The sequence below is a fragment of the Cavia porcellus genome, unplaced genomic scaffold (genome assembly GCF_034190915.1).
Source record: "Cavia porcellus strain 051 isolate PalLab524CR breed Dunkin Hartley unplaced genomic scaffold, mCavPor4.1 scaffold_26, whole genome shotgun sequence".
NCBI lineage: Eukaryota > Metazoa > Chordata > Mammalia > Rodentia > Caviidae > Cavia > Cavia porcellus.
Window position 1 is genome coordinate 8,487,022 of NW_026947509.1, and position 26,904 is coordinate 8,513,925.

General features: G+C 38.4%; 1 protein-coding gene across 2 annotated transcripts in view; it reads right to left on the reverse strand.

Moving 5' to 3' along the window:
• Spata17 (spermatogenesis associated 17) overlaps positions 1 to 26,904 on the reverse strand; it is a 201,362-nt gene that overhangs the window by 101,653 nt on the left and 72,805 nt on the right. For both annotated transcript variants that reach the window (XM_023566997.2, XM_023566996.2), the window contains one exon: positions 20,097 to 20,220. In XM_023566997.2, the coding sequence (XP_023422765.1) occupies positions 20,097 to 20,220 (124 nt within the window). The remainder of the gene's footprint in view (positions 1 to 20,096; positions 20,221 to 26,904) is intronic.

Here is a 26,904-nt window from a genome sequence, read left to right on the forward strand (position 1 = left end):
GCCAGGTGAATATCTGGAGAAAATATTTGAGATTTATTGTAAAGTCTTATTGACTGATTTCAAGGAATTTACAGATCAGCTCCTTTTCCCTTTCTTAGCATATCAATTTTATTTTCAAAGACATTTTTGATGTAAAACTAAATTACCACAGACCCATTTGATTTACCTCTAACTCAAATTTTTCTTATTTCATAATCAAGAGCTAAATTATATTGTATACAAAAAGTTAGTGAAAAACATTTAGTGTATTTAAAATTATTTTTGATATATGGGTTCTTTGGGATTTACTCACTGGTATGATTGACACAAGAAAAAATATTATGCCGAAAAATGTTAAAAGGCAGCTAGGTAAAGTATTTTTAACATCATGCACACATTAACCTCAATACCATAATAAATACACATAGAGTTAATGTATAGTTTAAATCAATGTAAATGAAAGAAAATAGATACACATATATTCACAATATATTTGTGTATAGTAATTAAGATGATTTTTAGACTAATTTTCTAAGATGACAACATATGATTGTAATAAGAAACATATGATTGTAATAAGAAAAAACAAATGTTATATTAAAAGACTTTTCTGTCTAAAATGTAACTAAATCATTTGGTTAGTGATACACTAATTAAGTGAAGTCTGTTAGTTTATTAGTAACACTTTCACAACCTTACAGATTAATAATAGTAAAATACATACAATTCAACTAGATTACAATTTATCATTTAAAAATGTCTGTCTACCTGAATAACTACTATGAGCAGTTAACTCTACCCCATTAGGAATCTTGATTCCTTCCACATTTGCATGCACGTGTATACATGGGCTAGATGGGAAATGCAAATTGACCAGTAGACATGATAGCTCTCTTAAATTATATTTTGCAACCTATATAGAGATATCCTCATGTGTATTCTCATTGCAATTTAAATCAAATATAGATAGAAAATATATTTTAATTGAAGTTCAAGTGTATCACTTAAAATCTTCAAGGTGTCAGTATTCTAGACAATAATCTATTTGCTAATGTACATAAATAAAAACAAGCCAGCATTCCCTCAATGCCTATGACAAGCAAATACACTATTTATTCATATTTTTAGTCATTTAATTATTATTTCTTTAAGCAAATAAAATGACGTAAACATACTATTGTTTCAACTGATGTATTTCCTAGTTTCTCAGCCACTTACGAATAATGATTTGTGGTTGATTTTTCCACATAGCACCATGAGTCACAAAAGGCAGGGGTAACCCTAAGGGACCGTGACATATTTTCCAGTTTTCACATTTTTCACGACTTAGAGGGGCAGTAGCCAAGCTAGCTTTGGGGACTTCATTTCCAGCAATAATTTTCTAGAGTGACCAACACTATGGGGAAATCCGTGCTAACTGTTTAAAAAAAAAAAGAAAGAAAGAAAAAGCGTACAACTGAGTTATTTGCAGTACTGTCATGCTAACATTCAACTCAATAAGACCCAGGAACTCTCAGGAGAGGACTCTGCTAATAGCTTCGCACTGACCTCCTGGCGAGGGCCTGGCTGCTGCCTGCCGCCCAGCGTGGATACGGCAAATGAGGTGTGAAAGCACTGATTTTTTTAAAGCCTATGGTTCTCACTCATCAAAAGGGGAAAAAAGGCAATGAGTTATATAATAGATAGATATTTTTCTTGAATTCTTCCTTTCAGCCCCTCCATCATGGGAACTTAAGCATGACCTAGAATATTAATTATGTCAGGCCAAGCAAAGCGCCAATGTACCCTTTGTTACCCAGCCACCCTGCGCGTCACATTAATGTTTTGAACCATTCCACATTTCTAACAATTTATCAGTTGGCTTTTTTCCTCTCAGTTTATTCTCACACGTAAGTATTTTAGGGAAAAGTATTTGAACGTGCAGCTAACTTGAAAACAAATGGACATACTGATTATCGTTAGAGCGTCTACTGCGTTATTTTACAGAGAGTATTTTCATGGCTATTTTCCACTCAGACACTGACCTTTATTTTGTAATTGCCTGGGGGAAGCTGTAGTGTAATGCTTTTCTCCTCTCTTTGTTATTGAGGTTTACTTTAAAAACATAGTCCTATAAAATAGGAAGAATATGAAACAGGATTACGTGGATCTATAATCCCCAAACCATAATTACTAATGTTTCAATTTCATACTGTACTGTATGAGAAATAGTAAGTTCTCATCATTTAAAAGTAGGCTTATTCCAGGAATGGAAACAGGTAAGTGCATAAGTATATGGGGTGGACCAAAGAACTGGACTTTTACGTTTGAAACTGACCGTTATCCACAAAACAGAGCTCAGGGATTGCCATGAAAAGAAACAATATTTAAAAGTCTGTTCATGCTTCTTATTTAAAAATTTGTGTATAGGTAAGAGATGAACAGTTCTGAAAGGAAGCCTAGCTAAAACATGTGTGTCCTAAGATTTAAGCAAATACGCTTTTCAAAAACAAGAGTTTGAGGAAGAAGAGAAGAGGAGTGAAGGCCTCTAGTAACTGGGAAAGGGAAAGTGGGCCGGGGGACTGTGAATGAAACAGAAAGGGTAGGGACTGCTGAATCAACACTGTCCAGAGCTCTTCATCATAATTATCGGAACACACTAGTGCCAGGGGACTTATAAAAATCCCACTCAGCAAATAATTGCCCTGCTGTTAGGTGAGAGTCAGAGTGTTAACACACTGTCACAGTCCAGCGTTTAGTAAGATATTCTACATTCAATTACTCTTGCTGAGAACTAAGAGGAAACGTGGTCATTTCTCAGCGACAGCAGGTACGCTGCCACACGCGGCTCAGAGGCCACCCCTCAGTGCCACCCCTCAGTGCAGCACCCCAAAAGGGATAAAGCTTTTTAGGGGTTCATGAAAATACATTTTTAATAACATTTATCCATCTAAAGCAAGATTTTTAAAACTATTCACCGACCATAAATGCTTTTTGTCTTCTTTTACTTCAGTTAAGAAATGGAATTCTTAGGGCTGGCGTGTAGCTCGGTGGCACAGCTCTTGCTGGGTATGTGTAAGAACCTGGGTTCCATCTCCAACAACACACACACAAAGTAATTGACTTGAGTTAAATTATAGTGAGTTTATATTAAGCATATACTAGAAAGCAAAAAAAAATAATAACTTGAAGGATTAGAAGGGCTATTTGGACTTTCTGTAGTATCTCAAACCATGAAGAAAATTATGAAGGGTTACTGCATCCCATCACTGGACTGTTCGTATATTTCTTCAAAACCATTCTTTCTGAATTCAGTGCTGCAGAAGAGGAGGATTGTTTCAAAAAGGTAACTGCATTTAGCACGGCTTTGTCTGGAGAATTTCAGAACTCCTTAGAGGAACACAGTACATCAGGTAAAAAGATCTACAGGAAAACTTACTCTTAAAACGATCCCTTACAATTACAGTATACTTCTTCATTCTAGAGAGTATCCATTTTTTCTCACATATTTCTTATACCAAAAGCCAAACACTGCATTTTGATCTTTTTCTTAATAATAGCAGAGAAATATTTTCAAGTAAGATGTTATTCTCAATATAGCTGGCTTTATAAGGTTAGCAGAATTGTAGAGTTTTAGAATTTATTCTGATATCTTGATCAATATTATTATACACCAAAATATTCTCAAGAAATGATTAGAGTGGAAAAAATCAAATAAATACAGAGCATCGTCTAATTTAGGAACATTGCTCTGGATGTAAAGATGGCACAGAGATTTACAGCAGTGATGGCTCCTGTCAAGACCTTCTCGGTGGGACGGGAAGGTGGGATTTGGGGAGCGGTTCCATGGAAAATAACAGAAGTAGCCTGAAGGGCTGTCCTCTAGGAACCTGAAGAAGAGGCACACAACAGGCCATAGAAAAGGTATGCAGCCTTAAGAAAACTCTTTGGGAACAATATCTGAACTTGTTTCAAAAATAACTAGAATTTGGCAATGAAAAAGGAAGCAAGGTATTCCAGCCGGAGAGTGGAAAAATACATAGTCATGGAAAATACAGTTTCTGTTTAGGGAATCTCAAGTTGGCCAGTTAAAACATGAGACTACTGTCAGAGTAGAAATGGAGACCAATCCTAGATGGCTTAAAGTTTAGTCTTATTCTGCATAAAAACTTTTAACTCTTGATTATTCATATTACCCTTAAAAGGCAAACTCAAAAGAAAGTCTGCATATAGCATATGAGAGCCCAAGACCTATAGAAACAGCTTTTGTGGAGACATTGGTAAAAACCCAGTTTAAAGAGACAAATCAAGCACCAGAACTAGACCCAGATATGTTTTTGATGCTGGAATTATCAAACCAGGAATACAAAACAGCTAAAATTCATACGATAAGGGCTGAGTTGAATAAAATAGCAAACAGATGGCCAACGTAAGCAGAGGGGTGGAATTTCTAAAAAAGCAACAGCGTTGTGAAAGATACGCCATCCTTGATAGGTTCATCTGTGGGTTGGACAAGTGCATGGAAAGAATCTCTAAGCTTGAGAGCATGTCAACAGAAATTTCCTAGTGAGAAAAAAAAGAAGTCATAAAAATGAAATAGAAAAACCAAGAACACTGAGATAACTATAAAATGTATAACATATTTGTAGTAAAAATCATAGAGCAATGTGCAAAAGAAGTAGAAGAAACATTAAACAATAATGAATGAGAATTCTTCCCTTATGTACTGAATCACAATAACGAATGAGAATTTCCCCTCAGACCCTGAATCACGGGTGTAGGAATCTGAAAGAATACTAAACATGATACATTAAAAATAAATTTATCAAAATCATACTCAAACTTTGGAAAAAATTAGCCATTGAAAAGCAAAGATAAAATTATATTCATCTTCTCAATACCATGTATGTAAGAAGAAACTAGAATATACAGTACCATTTAAAGTGGTTAAAGGGTAAAATCATTAATCTGGATTTCTTTGTCTTATGACATTGCCTTCAAATATGAAAGAGAAATTAAGGCTTTCTCAAACAAAAATGTTTGGAATTTATTGGCAATAGACTTCTCTTATGAGAAGTGCTGAAAAAGGATAAGAAAATAATATTGGCCATATATGCAGATCTACATAAAGAAGGAAATTGTGTTTGCTGAGGAGATTAGCACTATTTAAAAAAAAAAAAAAAAGCACCAAGAACTTTGCACTGAGACAATAGGAAGATACCTTGAGGGCATCTGAGGAAATAGCCAGTGACAAAACCATAAATTAAAGACAGGTTTCCTTTGTTTTGAAAGCTGTTGTTTTAAGCAGAGGGAACTGGGACCTCCTGTTTGCACAGGAGCACTTGGCAAACTGTCTTCCTGCAATCAACCACCTGGGCAGCAGCCAGAGACCGCTGCAGCTGTGGTCCAAGGGGGCCAAGCTATTGCTCAAGCTGGCAGTGGATGCTGCTATCACCAACCTGCTGTGTTTTCACCATGAATGAGTTAGGTGGTCAAGGAGACTTCTACCCAGATTTCAGAGTAGGGCCTCAGAGGTGACAGTGTTGGAATTCCTGTAGACAGCCCCCAGAAAGGTAATACAGGAAGCTAAGTGAGTGAGGTGGAAGCTGCAGTGGAGGTAGTCCAAGAAGACATGGATGCTGTAGATATGGAATGTCTCCAAAAGAAAGTCTCAGACAATAAACAGCCAGTCTGTGAGGGTGGCCGTCAGGGGCACAATTAGCAAGGCTGTAGGAGTAGGGCTGCCCAAGCCCTCAGGAGCTTACATCATGCTACTAGGTCCCCCAGCTACCTGACATAAAGGTAAAGGATTTAGTGTTTGCCCTGTTTGGCCTTGCTTTGCTCCCATCTCTCCCACCCCACCATTACATATTGGAAATGTGTAACTTGTGATTTCTGCAGAATCATACCTATAAGTTCCCCTTAAGTCTCAGAGGACATTTTAGACTTGGAATTGGGGCAGTAGTGGAACTATTAAGTCTACAGGAACTGTTCAAGACAGACTGAATGAATTTTGAACTATAAAATGGCCATGAGCCTTTGGAGGCCAGGGGCAGAAGTCATACTTTGCATCTGGAATGTCCTCCCAAAAGATTCATGGGGTGGTTTTGGTCTCTAATATAGCAATTTCCAGGTGTGGGGCTTCTAGAAAATAATAGGATCATGAGGGCAGTGGCCTCATATACGGGTTAATCCCTTCCCAGGTTCATAGTTTTGAGGGCTATTGGAAGGCAGTAGAAATTCTATAGGCAGGATGCAGTTGAAGGGAAATATGTACAAGGAAACCAGGGTGACTTATTTAAATGGTTTTAGTTGCTTGATAACAATCTATTACAGATGGTTCTTAACAACTGAGCTATATTCCTGCAACTAGATCATCAAATGAATTGGGTGCTAAATCAGGAATTGTGTATAGTATGTGCATTGCAATATTCAGAACAAAAGGGTCCAAGGAAAACCCAACTTGATGACTTTGCTTTTACATGCAGTGCTTAAGATAGAATAGGACAGTACTGTCCTCCCCGGTACTAAGCAAAACTTACAGGAGCGGACTGCAGAAGATGCCACCCTAAGGCCGCTGCTCACCCTCTGCACTGTTACTTCCTGTGGGTCTCAAGTCTGAGTGGTGGTTCAGTCCCAACGACGCGCCTCAGCTGTACGTCCGAACAGCTGTTACACAGCGGGGTTGTGAAATGAGGAATATCCGCACTGAATTCCCAATTACCCCCAAAAGAGATGCAACGAATTCTTACAAAAGCCCATTTTTGATTTCCCAATCTCATTTTAGCTTCCCTTTTCCTGCCCCATTGCTCACTACATGATAATCATATAAGGATTTTAAAAAGAAATTTCCCAAAACATGTAGCCATATCCATGACTTACACTTATCAAAAGCCATCCCCCTCCTATGTATTTACTCACTTGATCAAATCATCCTCACTTTGAAGAATTTACCATAGCTATTGTTTCTTTTAAAAGTCTGTTAAATATATGATTTACATATACTTAAATTAGATTATATTCTTTTTCAAAATAGCTTGTTTATATCCTTCATGATACTTATGCCTTTTGATTATACTTATTATATATGAGAATTTGCTTTTTAATATTTGTCTTTTTGAGAAGAACCTTTAGTTCCACCAGGGCAAGATCAGTGCCTAGTTTCTTAATATGTGCATAAATCAGGTTGATGGTCCCCAGTTACAGTTGCACATTAGTCATTTGGAGAACTTGGAAACTACTGCGGTTCAAGCTCCTTTCAAGAGTCAATCAGAGTCTCTGAAGTGTGTGTTGGGCCCTTGCCCAGCCTGGCTTTGTTTTGTAAAGTTGATGCACAGCTGGAATTGAGAATCCTGACTTACCTGCTATCTCAATACTTGGCTCAGAGCAGATTTCCTGAGAGTCCAAATATATGATGTAAAAACAAATGTTTATAGAGGTGTTTCAGATTCCTTATTTAGAGATACGAGGACAGAACAGTGGAAACTCCAGGATGAGGAGGCAGACAGGCAAACATCATCATAGGAACAGAATAAAAATACAATGATACTAAATTCCTTGAGAGGTGTGTGAGAGAACGTGGAGTTGCAGAAATGCTCGTATTTGGAACTCAGAAAGGAAGAAGGAGGAGCATTTATGTAGAGATACAAACATCGATAGTGCAGTTATTAGGATTGAACTTCCCACAGAATATTCAGATTGAGAGGTCCAGGGTATCATACTAAGAGTGAATCTGGAACTTAGCAAAGGGCTGGTAGCTAGCAATTGAGTGTTTTTGTTTTGTTTTGCTTTGCTTTAGAATAAAAATGCTAAAGGTGTGAAAATGCATAGGTCCACCGGAGGAGGGAGTGGACTGAGAGAGGAGTCAAGGGAAGGTGCTGGGGCGCACACACTGAAAAAGGGGAAGAAGAAAAGGTCAGGAAGGGTACGCAAAAGAGCAAAGCAGGGGCGAGTAGAAGCGGGCCAGCTGGGTGCAGGCAGGATCTGCAAGGGGTCAGCGGAGGCAGGTGCCACAGGAGGTGGAACAGCGGGAGCCGGACAGTGAGCCACCGGAATGGTAATCAGGTGACAGTGACCTCTACAAAAGCAGACCCTGTTCTCATTTCAGAAATCATTTGAATGCATTGACTGTGAAAGGAGGAAGAGGAAGTGGAGACTGGGTTTCCTCTTGACCATGTTGCATTTTTAAAAAACATGTTGCGAGAGAGTCTGCTTAAAGAATTTTCTGGGACATCTTCTCTAAACAGTTCTCTCTTCTGTGCCTGCCAAACCCCTGTTTTACTGATCCCTTCAAAAACTGCAGGAAAGTTGCTTGTTTTCTTGCTTAGGCAGTTTTTCTAGGCCAGCTTCCCTAATCCTACTAGGGTTTCCTAACCCTACTAACACTGACTTGGAGGTTCCTTATTAATCTGTTGGTGTTTCATCAGTATATTCGGATAATAATAATCTACCTTTCACGGAGATACATGAGAGTTAAAAGAATAACTGATGCCAAGCCCAAGAATTCTTTGCTTATGGTAAACATTCCATTAATGTTACCTGTTGTTACTGTTACTCCACACGCCTACAATACCATGCTGCTGCTAACTGCTGGATAAATCATAGAAACAGGCAGAATCATGACACCACATATTTGTAGACTTCAAACTCAGCTGGGTTCTCAGTGACACTAAACAATCTTTCCTCTCTGGTTCTTTTCAGGATTAATTTAGCAGATCAGTCAGACAATCGAGGTACCCTGGTATTAATTACTTCTACCTTTGACCTTCTCTGTAAAAGCATCCATGTATGATCCTGTACTAGTTTTATTCTTCCTTGGCATAGAGGTTAAGGTCTTCTTTTTACCTCGTTAAATTCACAATTTTATGCTCTTTGTGTTCTTCAGCACATGCCCTCTTTCCTTTTGTGGGTATGTCATGTCTCCTGTATTTTCAAGCTTTCTCTCCCAAACAGTTCACATATGAACGTGTACAGATCTCCAGCTATTTGAAGAACCTTCTTTGAACCTAGCTCCCTTGAAAAATCTAATTAGCTGGGGAGTATGTGTTTCCTGTATCTCAAGTTTTTGCTGATGGTCTCTCTCTGCCTTTCACTATGCCAAGGAACGGGAGTGAATTTTCAGTGTGGTGTGTCAAGAAGGGAGCTTTGGCCCCTTCCCCTCACTTTTGGAGCTTCCCATCGGAGCCTCCCAATGCCAAGCAAATATCCTCTGTTCCCTTTGCAGGTGCACAGAGTATGCCTAGTTCTCTTGCTTCGCTATGACTAGGAAATAAGTTTAACTATGGAATTCAGTGGAAGCAAGCTCACTATTGATTGTGATGCAAAACACTGATCAAGCTTTGTAACAAAGAACTGAGCTTTTTGATCTCTGCCTCTTTCCCTTCTCTCCACTGGTTCTGAATTCAGGCAGGGAAAAGAGATTTGTGAGCTGGGCTCTGACATCTTCCTTTCCCTTCTTACCTGAGCTGTGCCCTGACTGTACTTAACAGTGCTTTGGCAAGTATCCTGCCTCGTGTCTACTGTTAAATACACTGATGTCTCAGATAATTCTGAATCTAAAAAACAAAAAGCTATGATTTTATCACTGAGGACACAACAAGTACAGTTCTTTCATTGACATGAGTATTTGTTAATTAAAAGAAACATTACTAGCTAGTTCAAGAGTGAGCTGTCAAAACCATTTGTTCTAATATCTTTTCATCTCAAATAAAATGATCACAAACAACAGGAAACTGCATGTTGAATGGGAAATCTGTTGTCTCAGAATTTCAGCTGGGGCCTCAGTGACAGAAGTAATAAATATGTAGATGAAAATTACACACTTGTGTTCTTTGCTGCCTGGCCCCTTCTCTGACAAGTCAGATGTATTGCCTAGAAGCTGTCCACAGGCGCTCAGGGACCCCTGCCTGCCTTCCTGGGAGGGGACCTGCACCTCCTGTATGTCCCTCCTGTACCTGCAAAGAGCTGATGTGCAAATGCCCACAAGGTATGAAAAGCTAAGCATGTCCAGGCACGTTGCCTTGTGACTGCTCTCAAGTAAATGGAACCGTAAAGACCTGACCTGGCCCACTGGCAGGAGAGCATTCGTGAGGGCACGCCTTTCCCAGTCTCATTAACCAGGCCATTTGGGAGAAGTGTGGATTTCAAGAGAGCCAGGGCTGAGTCTGAGTTTCACCTTCACTTTGTATTGCCTGATGTAATTTGGGACGTGCATGATCTTTAAAATATTAGCTTCTCACTTATCTTTGCTACATAAGGTTTACCCTTCAAAAACACATAAAAGTGTATTTGATGTCTCTTTGTATGTTTGTCTATTGTAGCTTTACTAAAAATATAGTTATTAAGATACGGTTTTCAAAGTTATTTCATATTATCTGGCATATAATTCTTTTAGTTCAAAGAGGAAACAGTGAAAGATTGGGATTAAAATAAAAGCTGTTATCTCCGTCACTTTCCCATTGCTGAGGCACAAAACTGCACACCCGCAAATTAAAGGGGGGAGGTACATTTTGACTCATGTTTTGCAGAGGTTTCAGGTCATAGTTTGCTGGCTCCAAGGCAGGGTGACAGGCAGGGAAGAGCGCCCTCATGACAATGGCATCGGGAAACAGAGCCATCACGGGAGGGAAGCAGACCCTGCAGTGACCCCTTCTTCTCCCAACATCATAGTCAGCTAGAAACTCTTCAGCAGAAGCACACACCCATGATCCAGTCACCTCCTGGAGGCCCCATCTAAGAGCACATGAGGCATAGGGGGGCATCTAGATATATCCCAGCAGCTGTCCGGCTGGAAGCACTGTAAGTCTGAACAAGCACACAAACTATTCACTTAAAAGTCAATGGGTATTACCTGGGAGCCTGCATTGGAATTAGAATGGGGCTCCCAAAAGGGCTGACCACGCTCCTTTATGAATTCACCTGTTACAAGGAAATAGATGTAACATCATAGCACTGGTCAGAGTTTTATAGATACAGATCAGATATAGATCAGAGCAAAAAGAACAAACATACCTGGATGGTCGGCAGACACTCAACAACAGTTTCAGTGTTCATATAAATTGACAAGGATATTGATTTGGGTATGAGTATGTAAATAAAAATATAAAATAAATTGAGTCATTTCAGTGATGTGAATTTAAGACCTAGATACATGTTCTTAAGTCATACATAACTATTTAGAGTCCCCATAAAATGCCTGTCCGTTCAGAGGTGATTTTTATGAGGTGATTAGTTCATGGGGTGCTACCATCATGAGATTTATTCATTCATGAGTTCAGAGACAAGGGTGATTACTCCAACAGCAGATTTACCCACTGATGAGTTCGGAGCAGAATGCGCTATCTGGAGGGCTCCTGGTTGAAAGAGGTACATCACTAGGGGTGCAACCTGGGAGTGCGCGCTCTGATCTCAAGCCCTGTCCTCCCAGTCTGGCTCTTTCCAGCCCTCTCTGTTCCTGACACCATGAGATGAGCAGCTTTCTTCCGCGACACCCTTCTGTCACGATGCTTCTATCTCACCACAGTCACAAAGGGGATGGAGCTGGCTGACCATGGACTAAAACCTTGGAAACCATGAGCCAAGCTTAATCTTTCCTCTTTTAAACTGTGTGTCTCAAGTATTTTTGTCCCAGCAACAAAAATATCACTAAACAGAAGTCAAACTGGAAGAGATACAGTGGGGATATGTTTAATTTGGGCATATATATATTTGTAATTTCCAAATACACTTACCTGTTGGGGTGCTGACCCCAACAGTAGATTTGTCCATTGATGTCCCAATATAGAAGTAACTTGTGGTTACACTGGTGTTCGTCACTGTACAGATTCCCCCAGAGGTGAGGGGGCAAGGTGCAGGGTCAGAGCTGCAGAGTGGCGTGAACGCTCTCCGTGCCTGTCCTGGAACATGGAAAGCCTGGAGGAGGAGCAGGCATTGAAGATACAGACGGAAACAAGTCTGGGGAAATTATTCCACTATCCAGACGGATGTGTCAATGGCAAATGGAGAGGTTGAATTTCAATGTTTCATATGCAAAATGGAAGATCTCCCTTTCCAAAAATATTCTTGATATAATTCATCATGTGAAAATTTTTATGGTCCAATACTTAGAGCAATTTTGCAAGAGAAAAGAATAAGTAATTTTTCTTTTCTCATTTTAGAAAGTATGGTAAAATTATGGTTTAAAAAGGAAATAAAAAGAGCATAAATCCAAAATATAAATAAAAATATATAACTATTTCAGGCAGTTAGCAAAAAGTGCTGTGCTGTGTTTTGAAATGTTAAAATTGGGCAAAGTCAGACTTTAACCATTTTAAATGCGTCTGAAATGACTTATTTCAAAACTATTAATCTTGTATTTAAATTTTGTATATATATATATTCTTCCCTATTTGGATTCCAATATGGTATATACTTCACCTATACCTCCACATGAAGAAGTTTATAGTATGTTTTGCTAAATGATCTATTTTAAATGATCATTTTATGGTATTAAATGCTAAATGATCTACTTTAAAATAACTTTTAAAATATTGCACACTGAGGACATATACAGATATCTGTCTATATATAGATTGATATAGATAGAAACAGTAGCTAAGGCACTTTTTCATATTTCTAAAATATGCTGCAGTGTTCTGTCACTTAATTTTGATTTTGTGTGTGTGTGTGTGTGTGTGTGTGTGTGTTTTTTTTACCTCTATCAGTGTTTTGCTTGTTTCTTAAATGTGAGATACAGAAATGGAGAAAGGCAAAAAGGGAGTCATTTAGGGACGCAACAATAATTCTTTTAACCACTTCATTCTGTCTCTGCAGAGAGAACTGATAATGCATAGTAATTCTATCCCTTTCATCTATGAGGAGGTAATAAAATCTCTAATGTTGATAGTGTTTTTCTCATTCTCTATGCCGGTTCAGCCCTTGGCCTTTCCAAACAGTTCGCCAGTGGTGAACAAGGACGTGACGACTCTGGGTTGTGGGCTATGTGCTTGGAACCCAGCACAAAGGAGCAGCACAAAGACCTTCCTCCGGAACAATCTTCAGGACTGTAGGTCGGCCCTTTATTCCCCACATAATCATCCCAAAAGAAGAAGCCTACCAATACCCAGAGTGAAAGGAGCACTCAACAACATTTTAGGTATAGGAAGGAAATTGCTGAATACTGCACAGACCAATGTGACGATTTGCTCTTGTCATGTGTAGGAAGGCCCCACAGACACCCAAATTATGCTTTGAGTCTTCTCATCCCTTGATGCATAGGACCTAGCTTGTCTCTATGTTCATGATCAGGTAGTAGAAATACTGTTTTCTTTAAGTACAAACCCATTTCAGAGTAGGGGAAGGAAGAAAGTTAAATTAATTGAGGATAACTTCAGAAGCAGTGCACACCCTTTCACGAAGGGTAATTAGTCACAAGCTGACCTGCAAGTTTCCCCCACGAAGGGTGTAGACACATCAGATGTGGGCCACAGATGCAGGCTGTTAGGTCGGCTTTTCACTGTGGTTGGTTCGCACCCAGCAAACTCCATCACAGAGTTTATTTAAGCATGTGGCTTCATTGCCCTGGTATGAATACTTTAATCCACGAAAAGAAGGTGCTGGAATAATCATTTCCAGCGTCCCATTCTGTTCTAGATCATTCTAGTGAGAGGCCTTCCCTCGGTACGAGTTCTTATTTACGTGTTTTTCTCATTCATACAAATTCCTGGGAAGTCAGCAAAAGTGAGTGTAAGATCTTTCGTGTAAAATGGACAGAGTTACCTCCCAAACCACACACATTCAAATCTGATTTTCTGCCAGTCCTTTCCAGCTGCTACAGTTTGCCACGTGCGACTCGGGGACAGGTCACATAGAGAGAACTGGTTGTCGAGTATGATGCAAGAAACAAAAATAACAGGTCCCTCGAGTAACTTGTAGATGTAAATACATTCACAATTGATGCTAAATACTGGGCCAAAGCCAAATGATCAAACTGACACAGTTCTCCGGTTTGCCCCCCTGATTTGACTTTGAATGTCATAAATATCAGCTCCTCCTGTGGATGCCCCATTCTTTAGTCCCTTTGTCATCTTCCAGTCACCTCCTCAGTATCTTTATGTCCCTTTGGGTCTTTACGCTCTCAATACAACCCCAGGTCTCTGGGATGACCTTTCCTTTCTCCTCTACGATAAGCTGTTCACAATCCATCAATTTTTACCATGCTGCACTAATAAGGACAATTTAATAGCTGATCCTTCCTGAAAATATTTTAATTTAATAAGAGGGAGGAATGCACGGGGAAGTAAATAGTAACATTCAAAGTATTAGTGGCATGTATGTTACATGTTGCTCTCTTTTGTCAGGATTAGAAACAGCTTTTGAGTTTCCATATTATAACAAGGCATGAAAAAAATCACCTACTTCACACATATACAAAGAAGTTCTTATGATGAGTTTTTCCAGGATGTGAGAGACTGCACCAGGGAGTTCTTATTGAGGAGCAAATGAGGCAGATGAAAAACAGTTTGGAAAGCTTATACTGAAAAGCACGTTATTGTTTTTTTACTACAAGAATAGGGAATCTTTGGAAGTTTATGAACTACAAAGAGAAGGGAAATTTAAAATGCTAGCTTAGAAACTGTTACGGCTCGCATCTCGATGTCCCCCCAATGCTTCATGCAGTCATAAGTGGGGCTCTTCTGAGGTGGTGCGTCTAGGGAGTGCCATGCTATGGTTAAGGACAGGATGCTGGGATTGGTGCATATGTTAGGCTAGGATGAAGACTGCCCCACCCTGGCAGTGAGTGCGACCAGCCCTCAGGTGGGCAGTTTGGACAGGATGTAAGGGGCAGAAAGAGGGCGATGACCTGGAACTTGTGGCCTGCTGTTGTCTCTTGCCCGCCGTGGACTCTTTGCCTTCTGCCTTGCCAGCCAGCCTCAGAGCCAGCTGACGATGGACTGAAACCTCTGCAAACTGTGAGTCAAATAAGCCTTTTCTCCTGTAACTTCGGGTGCTGGGTATTTTGTCTCAGCAATGAGACGACTAACTAAAACATGAAGATTTATCTGATAAAAGTAAATACATAAGGTTAAAGGACAGAAGAATTAACACAATTCAAGTCATTTTAGAGGCTGTCACCATTGCTCTAAAGTATCATCAGGGAAAAGAAATGAAGGAATTGATAGGCAGGAACTGGAATGACTAATTGAAAGAAGTTGGAGAAGACTGAAGAAAGTATATGTCCCTTGGAAGTTGGATAACAGGATAGTTATCTTTGGAAATAAAGACTGACTTTGAAAAGAAGAAAACACACTAAAAGAGCCAGACAGCTGAAGCAAAAGCTATGTGAATGCCCATGCATGAAGAGAACCAAGGCGACATTCAGGACAGCAGAGATGAAAGGTGGTACGGACAGACAAAAGAAGCCAAGCATATACATCCCCTTGCATGTTACCTTGGAAAAGAGCAACAGACAGACAGAGACACAGAGACAGAGAAACAGGGAGAGACAGACAGATAAGACAGAGACAGAGGCCAAAGTGAAAGCGGACATTCACGGATTGAGTGCTTCACACCCTCAAGCAGAGCCTTGCTCCACTTAGAACCCCAGGAAGCCAGAATCGAACCAACAAAGGATTTGGATGAATTAAAAATTTCTTAGTATTTTTATGTAAGATTTACTTTACAAACATGCTTTTTGCATTAATAGACTACCAATTTATTATGAACACATCAAGTTTCATTTTTAATTAAGATATAGTTCTTTATACAAATCCAATCTGATATGAATTTTTAAAAAATGACAGAATGCATTTTGCTTCTCCCAAGAATTATTTCAAAAACTGTTTTAATTATATTAACCACAGAGGTCTTTTGCATAAATCTCAAGTAACTGAAGAGTTATTTCTATATCTATATGAAAATTGTCATCACATGCAAAAGAAAAACATCAAAACCTATGATGTAAGGATGACATGAAAATTATTTCCATAATAAGTGTACAAAATTTTTAATTAAGTTAAAACTTTTCTATATGACTTTTGATGTGAATATACACAAATCATAAAACTAGATAGCTAAAATAAAATATTTTCACAGCAAGTGATTTGTACACTGCATATTTATCCTTTTTCATTATATTAACATGAAAATAGATTAACATTTTTACTAATCACATATAAATTCTGTCTAATAACGGTTATCTCAAAATATTAGCTTTTGTAATTGGGCCAGGAGTTTTGCATTTGTCTCAGTAACGCTGACCCTCAGGATGAGCCCTGGCAATGGTGGTAACACTAAAGCCCGGAACTCTGAACGAATCCAACTACAGGTCTTTACATGCATCCACCAGCAGGTGGAGCAGACAACGTAATTTATTACCCGAGAACAAGGGCAAGGGAGTGAAAGTCAGTTTATTTGGAATAAAACAAATCTGCAAATGAGATTTTCTTCAAAGGAAATATGTCCTATGTGTGGTAGATTTAGCTTGACTGGTCACTGAATCAAAATAAATAACTTTATTAAATAATCAATCTTTGCAGGAAGATAAATTAAATTTACAAATGGAGGCTATGCTTGCATTTTACTTTATTCAAATCAACTAAAATTAGCTTTCCTTTCAAAAAAGTTTTACAGGGACAAAGATTTTTTTGATGTGTTCATTTAATAAGGGCACTAAACTCAATCCTGTTATATAGGTGATGAGGTGCATAACAAATAGTATTTTCTGGGAAATATAATTGAGTAATCCTATTATGTCTGTAGCAACAAATTAACCTTATTACTACTAGTAAATGGTGATTGATTATTTATGCAAATAAGTTACCATGTTCAGCTTTCTGATTGAAATAAACATACACAAAAGGTACTTTAATATGACTTGAACTTTTTAATTAATAAAACCCTAAGGGGTCTATTAATTCACTCATTGCAATATTGGTTATTTACTTGTGTAATTCCTATTAGCACAAACATATTTGCTTGAATAAAGATGAGATAATTAATACTTATAAAAATGAACAATACTTTTTAGAAGTACTTTAAGATATTTATTGCATTTTTGCTGAAAATAGACCTAAGGATGACTTTGAAACTTTGTGATCAATATATATCAGTATACCAGCATAGTCATTCTGAAATTATTAGTCGAATATTTCATTCATTATCTGTGTTTGATTCACGAACACAATCTTAGCTTACAGAACTCTTCACCTTTTAAAGATATTATTAGGTTGAGTTAATGTTTTAGTTTTACTCATGTAAGTTAAGGTATATGAGAATTATTAAAATTAAGTAGAGAAATTAATATTTTACAAACCATGCTAACAATACCATTGCTAAATTACTGACAATTCCAATAAAAATAGTCTTTTTGCTAAAAATGCTAGAGGGGCTGGCATACTTTTTTCTATTCTGATACACTTCTTATAAAAATTATCTATACTTAAATATTTGTTTCCTAAATTTTATATTTAATGTGCATTTAATACACATAATTTGAAATCAAAACTCTTGAAACAAGCAAAGAAGTTCATCTAAACTACTGGCTAAGGAATATTTTTTAATCAACAGTTTATTCCTACTCAATAGCCAAATCATGCTGAGAACTTAAATAACAATACGGTCTAAAGTACATGTCTTTCACTTTAAATCTCCCTTACTTTAGCAAAAGTCGGTAAAGTTTTTATTAGAATAGGACAAAATAATAAATTGCACCAACAAAATTGTGTGGAACATATTTACATACACTAAAGTCTTAGCACACACCAGCAGACTACAGGTACTCAAAAACAGGTTATCTGGAGTAATTTGACTGATAAAGTTTATGTTCAGTCTATAAAATTTTAGAGTTGCATACTGTTGTCCAGAAGATGTGGTTCACGATTGTGACTTAGAATAGTTTTAAAATTCAACCACTTTTATATCACGATGAAAAATACTCATTTAAAGCTAAATAAAGCAAATCTTGTGAGATATAAGGCGTAAAACATAAATTTTCCAGCATTATTGATTGTCAAGTCAGTACAAGCAACCCCCTGAACCAAAAAACCCAGATGATACCAGTATTTTGTCACCGACAAAAATAAAAACGTTTGCATCTCCATAAGTTGGCAGTGTCTTCCCTTCCCCTCTGCAGTTACCGAAGGGGCAGACAGCAAGACCATCGTAACGCCTTGCCAGGGCCAGATGAAAGTCTGGGATATTTTTATAACATTCTGCTCAGAGGAAGATGGATTGAGCACGATTCCACCTGCCCTGTTCTGAGGTCTGGGGAGCCACGTGATCAATGGAGGGGGCTATCAAGGGGCTGCTCCCCAACTTGGAGACCCTACTGCTAAATCTCCAAACAGATTTTCACTTGTAACGAAAGGAATGCTTGTAATTGGACCAAATGGAAGAAAAAGCACAGAAGTTTAGCTTATCCATGATAGGTTAATTGCTAAAGCAAGATTGCTTTTTCTTTTTTTAACTAAATGCCCTCTGAGGGCCCAATGCTATTTTAAATATATTACACTACTATTTCAAGATGTGTTTCAGTGTCCACATGTGTAGAGTGAAGCACAGGGTCAGAAAACTCAAAAGCACCCGAATGCCTGACTGTGGGCGCACAGCTGGGGTCCAGGGCAACTCTGCTTGATGACGATGCCCACAGGTTACCACAGCCTGCATGGCACACACCAGCAGGAAATGCAAAGAAACGCATCTTGTTTTTGCTAACACAAGCATCCCTAATACGCAATGGCAGTATTATTTGAAAGTTCATTGAACTACATGACTCTCTCCTGGTCAGACTTGTAAAATTATTTGCCAAACCATGTGCTTAATTTTAAAAGTGAAATGAAATCAGAATTGTTAACAAATGCACCTGAAATTTTAATCATAACCTCTGGCACATGGTAAGCACTCCACGGATATTTGGTGGTATTTTGTTTTTATTAGTTAAACAATTGAATGCTCTCTTTTTAAAAAAATATTATTTATAGTGTTAGGGATCAAATTCAGCACCACACACATACTGGCCAATCACGCTGCCATGGGGCTACCCCCAGTCCTTAAATACTTTCTAATTCGTTCCCGACACAATATCTCAGTAGTGTTGGGTTTAATAGGACAAAGTATTTCAGTTAAATCTGATTTCAGCATTTTTCTTTCTTTATTACTTTCTCTAGCATACTACTCATCAAAAGTATACACAATACAATGCAATTAAACAAGATTCAAAGTCTAAAGAGGTTTTGGAGTAGTCAAAACTAATAACTATTTCTGAAGGAATAAATAGTTTAAAATATTAAAAATGTGAATAGTTCTCTAGTTTAAATTAGTTTAATCATACTGAAATTGCCAGTAGTAATGTTGAAAAATATATTTTGGTAGAAGGAATTCTTGGTTTTGCCTTCTACATTAAAAAAAGAGGCCACAATTATACAATTAAAATTTTGACACTTTGGCAGATGATATAATAAAATTTTACAATACTACCTTTATTGCCTATTTCAAGTAAAAATATCTTGGACTGGGTACATATTACTACAACTTTGTATTTGTAAATCAGTGGCACGCAGCTCAAAGTTTGTCTTGTGAGCTGTTAGGAGGCGGTAACTCAGCTACACAGATCCAGGTAAATATAAAGATAGGAATCGTTGTCAAGCTAGGGCAGGGGTAGACATCTCTGTCCTGAACATGTATGACCAGCCCAGTTGTCAACAGGCTTTGCATTTGGATGCCTATAAGAACAGCATTCTGTCTTGGGGAAGCTTAGGAAAGGGGGTGAAGCTTTCACCTTAGCACCCTCTCCATTAGAAGAGAAAACCCTGGGAGCCAAGTCCACCTACTATCCTGTTAGCTCCTGATCAGTTCACAACAATAAGCCCCCAGGAATGAGCTGGGGACCCGGCAATGCCCTGGTGCTGTGCCAGCACCCTGGCAGGTCACACTGCAGCTAGGTGGGACATCTCCCCAGCGTGGCAGTGGCTGCCTGCCTGAGACGCCGTCACAGAGGGGCCATGGTACTCTACGAGTACCACACTGACGCCTGAAATTGAACTCGAGGTGGTGTCTTTGTGGTATCTTTTCAACAGGTCAGGTCCCATCCAGCCTGCTACTTTGTCTCTGTCAGGCGAGGACCCGCGTGGCTTGCGGGAGCTGTCAGGGACAGGTGGACCAACCTGCTTCGTGCTGAGGAGGTAATGCATCTTCCGGGCTTCCATTTCTCTTTTCTGTTCTTTCCTTTCCAGCTCAGCTTTCTTCTCTTCGCTTTCTTGAATCTCTGCAAACTCCTGCAGTACCTCCCTGCACAGAAATTATGTGCAGTCATTTATGATAATCTCTGTTAATGTTTTTGTTCTTTTCAATGAAGTTTTCTCTGAGGAGCAGCCAGCGCCCACATCCATCAAAATTGGCAGTGTCACCTGGCTGGCTGCCTCCTCTGCATGAAGCTTTGCAAACCGTAGGAAGCATTTAAATGATTTGCCAGTGTTAAGTTTTAAAAACCAAGTACCTATGTGTTATAACTTATCCAACCGCCAAGGCAGGGTTCACACCGAACACTGTACATGGTTTTCTATGTTGTCAGTCTTTTTGGTTGAAGGTATAGCTATTTGGGATAAACCAATATCCCAAGAAAGGATTTGAGTTACTGATTTCCTGTAAGGTTTGGTTTTGTTCTTACAAATTTCTAATTATTGAGTCTGTAAAATAATAGGCTCAGCCAAAAAGTGGTGAGTTTTATACCTGTGCTCAATTTATTCCAAGTGTACTTCAGTTAACAGTTAATAATATTAGTAAGATGACGTATTATTTTGCATTTAAAAGACTGACATTTTGTTCAGTTACATAATTAGACTAAAAGATAATGTGAATAAATTCAAGCTTTTTTTAATGTACAACAAACTTCATTTAAAATAATGAAAACTGTCATCATTTGTGTGTGTGTGTGTGTGTGTGTGTGTGTGTGTGTAACTAAGGAATTCTAATAAAAACAATTTTAAATACACTACATTGAAACCATTTGCTAAACCAAACATGATATCACCAAGTTGCAAAATAACAAATCTTTCACTTCCATAGGACCAATTTAATATTTTCAAAATGATACTTTGAAATTATAACTTACTCCTTTTTAAAAACAGATATCAATCTTAGTGCCTAGTTCTAAAGTAAACATTTTAAACAAATCACCTGAGCATTTTTCTCAGATAAGTCAGGGGACAGAAGGGGGAAATATATCAAAAATCAAAAAGACCCCCCTTTCTACTTGACTGTCCAGAAATATTTTTATTGGTATTTTTCTGAGAAAAGCTCCAAATACAATACTTTACACAAGGTTACTTATGAGACACGTTGACATGTAAAAATCACCGGGCAATGCTACGGCAGCAGGGCAATTTTTTTTCAACACAAGATTAAATTGCAAAATAAATGAATTACTTGGAGTGGCATGGCCCCCATTTTGCCACCCTTCTCTTGAAAATTGCTTATTAATATGAAAAAAGGAGTCAGAAAATAGCCTGTTTTAGTTTACGCATAGTATTTTGGGGGCTTCTGCATCCACAGAGCCAGGCTAGCTGCACGCTTAGATTGTGCTGCTGAGCTGGTACAACACCTCTCCAACCTGCATCTCACGGCTGTTATTAATCGCTAAGTAACCTGGTAAAGCCAAACAAATTTGTTTCCATTGAAAGGATCTCTATCTGTGTCTGAGAATTTGTTCTCTACCAAACAAACCTCATTAACTGTGTCCATTTTTGACAAAGAACCAGGAGCTCCAGGGGTTGGTGACCTTTCTTTGTCCTTAAGGTACAAATTTCAAGGCAGATACATATGAACAAATGAGAAGTTTTACCAGGAAAAAATAATAATCATATGTTACCTTAAAAACTGAGTTATTAAAATTAATCTTTACTTTTGATATTATATAAAATATGAATGCTTCTATGAGTCTTCTAAGGCTTTAAAATAATTTGGAACAATGAATGAACTGCTACTATGATACTCAAAATGATTTATATACAGGTATGCAATTTATATTATTCCAGAGATACATACAGTTGTTAGGAATTGTAATCATGAAAAATATGGTATAGAGAAGTTAATAAATGATTTAATAAATACAAAGAGAGGTTACATGCAAAGAAAGGCCAATATAGTAAAAAACACACATGCACCAAGAAGTACACAGAACTCGGGCAAAATGAAAAGTGTACATTATCTGAGTGGCAGCTAATAAAAACCCACAAGGACACAGAGGACCAGCCCCCTCTTCTCTCTGTCTATCTTTGTACTTCTAGGGACTCTCAGCTCTGCACAAGAGGGCTGGACTCCAGGCCAGCATCCAGTTTGTCTAGGTCCTACAAGGCACTTTCTCCCTTGAACTTTCTTTATGGAAATCTAAATTCTCTTCCCACTGTCCTTCTCATTTATAACACTATGATTTCATTCTTTCTCCTAACAAAATTGATAATCATGTAGTTATGAATAGGTGTTTTTTATTTAGTGGTGTATGTCCCCTACAAGCCGCATACACTATAACTCTTTGAAAGTAAACAGGGTGTCTATTAGTTCATGTCTATCTGAGTGAATAAATAGATTTTATAAAAACCTCTGGCCAGTAAGACCGCTCAGTTGGAGACAGACTGTTTTAAGAACTGACTCTGTTGTCTGCCTGTACGTATTTAGGTTTTGGACGTGAGTGATTATAGAACTAGAGAGAAGTGCAGACAAGTGCAGAACCCTCAGTCTTAGGCTCAGATCAAAGTGGACATTACTTCCTATCATGCAGTAACTCACTTTTCTTTTTTCCTGCAGCCCATATTTTTCCAAGTCCTAGTTACAATGTACACTATGCATGAATTACACACATGTATGCTTTCTGTATGCCCTAGTGATGTCTAAGGCCCACTATGGACTGAATGTTTGTGTCCGTTAGACTTCAGAGGTGGAAGCCCGAATTCACAATGCGATGGCTGGAACTGGGGCCTCTGTGAGGAACTAGGTCTAGACGTGGAGGCCCCTGCTTGGGTTTCAGGCTATTCACTATAAGAAGAAACCTAACTGAGATTACCAACCCGGCCAGCTATTCGAATTCCCTAACTATACCAAGCCCCGCTCCTGCTGCCTTAGTTGCTTCCTGCAAAATCTCCAGGTCCCTGCGCACCTCCCGAAGACGGATCTTGCACCTCCAAATCTTACCTTCCTGGCACAGCCGTCTGGAGGACGTGCTTCTCCTGCTCGCCTTCTGGACTTGTACCCTGGGATGGGGTAGCCCTCCCCTGGTCAGTTGGGACCCCAGGAGCCAGGGTTGTCACCCTCAATCCCTAGTAGCACTATTGCCACAGTGTTTGATCTGCCTATTTTGCATGACTTTCAAAAGCAATAAGGCTCCCAAGATCTTCATGAAATTTTTTTTTCTTCTGGCTCTTTTGTATCAATTTAGTTTAAAAAAAGTTATTTGTATAGTATTCTTCCTTAAAACTACACTGATATTTCAGTGTAAAATTATTTTCTTTTTAGTATTCTAGATCATTTCTATAAGCAGAAGTAAACATCTATGTAATACATCAAACAATTGCGAGTAGCATTTTTCAAAATACCATAGGTATAGTGCAAGAGATTTATTTGTACAACACATTATTTTGGGGGCTCCGAGTACTTCCCAGACATATACTCATCCTTAGAGCCCCAATGGAAGTGAGTAAAGGCCAGTGCTGTTAACAAGGTCCCTGTTCTTCATGAAATGAGAATACTGTACAGACGGAGACCCCGGGGGCATACCGGGCACCTTCCTGCAGAGCAGTAGCTCACCGGCCACCACGTTCTGTCTCCATTGCCATCTTCACTGTAAGCAGCTATGGACGAGGAGAATCACCCTTCTGAACCTGTGTTTTTGGTAGAGTCCTGTGCCCAGGTAGGTAAAGTTCACATTGAGAAGAATTGCATGATCTTATTTATTTTGTGTTTATTCAGACATCACACGTTGTCTCTTATTTAAAATGTGTTAACCTTGTTTTAAAACAAAGGTAATTGGCGATGCTTTTGTATGCAACCCGCTGGACACAGAGCAGGGACATCTCTAAGCCAATCTTGACACTGTCATAGAGTAATAACAACACACCGCAGGAAAATGTCAACATATTTTAAAGCAGAGTGCTGCATGCAATTTCAGAAAATGTCTAAGGAGCTCTGGGAAACTGTTTGCTGACCAATTGTTCTATTGTTGGTCTTAGAAATCACGTCCATATGAATGTCAGAGAGAATCTGTCCCTCGTATTGTCAGATAAGAAGAAGTAACAAAATAAAACACGGAGAGAGAAATAAACTGGAGTGCCTTTCTTTCCCCATTGTTTCCCAAGAGAGGAAAGTGACAGATTGGTGAAAAAAGACAAAGAAAAGGCTGAAAAATATTACAAAGGTGCAACATTTTCAGGGCTGATTTCTGAATTCACTGCTTTAGCAGTAGGTTACCACCGTATAATTTCTTTGTCACAAAATGTCTGTTTCTCTAGGTAAACACATATTCTAGGGATTCTCATTCTACATTAATATTACAGTACATTGTATTTTTCCCAAAGATTAATATTTGCAAGTTTCTAATTATTTAAGACTGATCCAAGTGTTTATTTTGAGGCTGCTTAATTCTTGTGCTAAGAACATATGCTAAAATACCTTAGTGTTTGTATTTTACGTGTGTCTAGGATCTCTAAGTCATCTTTTACTACAGAGCCCTTAGAAGGGAAGGACTGTAACAGACTGTGAGGTCAGATTTGGATTTCAGAAGGATCATTAAGATAGTGATAGGTTGGACAGACTGATGAGGAGTAAGAACAGAGATCTAGGGAAAGAACTGCTGGGCTTCAGCACCAATAGAATGAAAGAAAGAAGCTTTCGAATGATCTCTGTTTCTGGCTTGAGTCCCTAAGTAAACAATAATCCTACCTGCTGCATGAAAAGGAAGAAGACTGGGAAAATAAGGTAATTTATATGTCAGCCTGCTTACCTGAGGGCCTGAAAGATGGCCAAGTGGAAACACTGGCAGGTATTGGAATAGATGATCAAGAGGGGCTCTAGGTGGGAGGATCCTTGGGTTTAGGAGTCAGACAGATGGCAGCAGAAATTACACAAGTGGAAGGGATTGTATAAGGTACATAAAATGAAAAGGCAAGCGGTCAAAGTGGCAACACTAGTATCTCATGTCAGGCAAAAGAGAATTCAGAGAACTGAGAGAAGCAGAAATGAAACCAGGAAAGCACATGTCAGAGAACTCAAGTTACTAGAGAAATGAAGAGAAAAAGTGCTCAGCGGTCTTATTAAGCTTCAAAGAGGCCAAATAAGATGATGACAGATATCTCACTAAATAACATTATAAATACTTTTTAGTAATAGTTGCTACATCACTTTTCAGTACCACCTCACAATAATTTGAACATTTTTTCAAGACCAAAAATGTTCACATATTGTTAAATATAAATATATCAAGTGCCTGCATCTGAATTAAATCTACTCTCAGTAAGCAATACGGAAGATGAGATTCTGTATCCTCATCACGTTTAAAAATAAAAAGGAGCTGTGCTTTATGTGTTTCCTATCAATACCTCAGATGAACGAAGGGAGTGACCAGGCCTTCTTGGCCAGCCATTCCTTAAAGCTGGATGACAAAGCAAAGCCTGTGACTAAAATGTTAACTCCCTGCCTTTCCCTGGGATGCCCCCTCCAAAGACCTCTGTGACACGGACAGACTTGAAATTCGGACTATATTTTTTATTAAAAATACACAGTGAAGACATTGCTTGTCAAATTTCTTATCTTTACTCATTTTCAAAATTTCTTTTGGAACCAGCACGAGAAGCAGCTTTTCAGGCATATGCAGTAATGTTTCTTTCTTTTGTGAATGGGACACATTTAACTAACCATTTTCCCTGACCAACCACACAGAGTTATTGTACCTGTTTCCCTTCGCTGTGGTGCTTATGTCTTTTACTTTTCTTGTATAACCTTTTTTAAATAGTTTAATATTCAGCATGAAAAGAGTCCAATTTAAATGCCCGATACAACAAACTTTTCCTTATTTTTATTTCTTCTTGGGACTGAAAGTTTTCTTTCTTTTCTTTATATGCTTTACTTTCAAAATTTTTGAAACACCAAATTGTTAAAGACATTCTTGTTCAAAAGAATAAGACATGTGAAAAAACTCAAGTGGTTGATATCATTCCATATTTTATGATTATATGGATTTGTTATTAATGACTATGAATAAATTATCAGGTTCTTTTAAAGCAAGAAGTGTGTGCTGTATTTTAAGTTACACACTGACAAAGTACCTGCACTCTACCAAATTGATAACTCTAATTATTATATCCTTCTATATAAAAATGTATGTAACAAAAATTGCAGGTATAGCTTATTTCAAGAAAACTAAAATGCACTTTTCCTGGCTCCTTTGGTTAGCATTGCTGTTGGAGAGCAGGCCACCCATATACAAATAGGCAAAGCCACACTGCCATAGTATACTTAGTTGAGGTCACAACACTGTATTTTTAAAACAAGGTGTGTGGAAATGTTATCTTTTGGCAGTCATACTTATTCTCTCTATTAACACGGTATCTGTGGTGCTCCATTCATGTCCTTGAAATAGGGAACAGGGACACCATCGTATGAAAAAGTGGCCTCGCTACTGGAGTTCATAAATTTCGCTCAGCTTTGGATGAGTTCGAAGAATCGCCATGTAAGAAAAGCCTTACAGGGGAAATTTATCTGATTATGGCAGTAATAATTACCCAGCTGTTTATTGCAGATAGAGAAATAATTCATGTAGGCAATAGGCCGTGGCAGCAATGACACTCCACAGTTAGTAAATATGCAAACTGTTCACTTCTAATTAACCAAGCTAGAGGATGCCCTTATTAAATGTATAAACTAAAAGTGCCTTCCTGACAAGTGATGAATTGTTACAATGCACAAACTCTTGCCACAGAATTATTG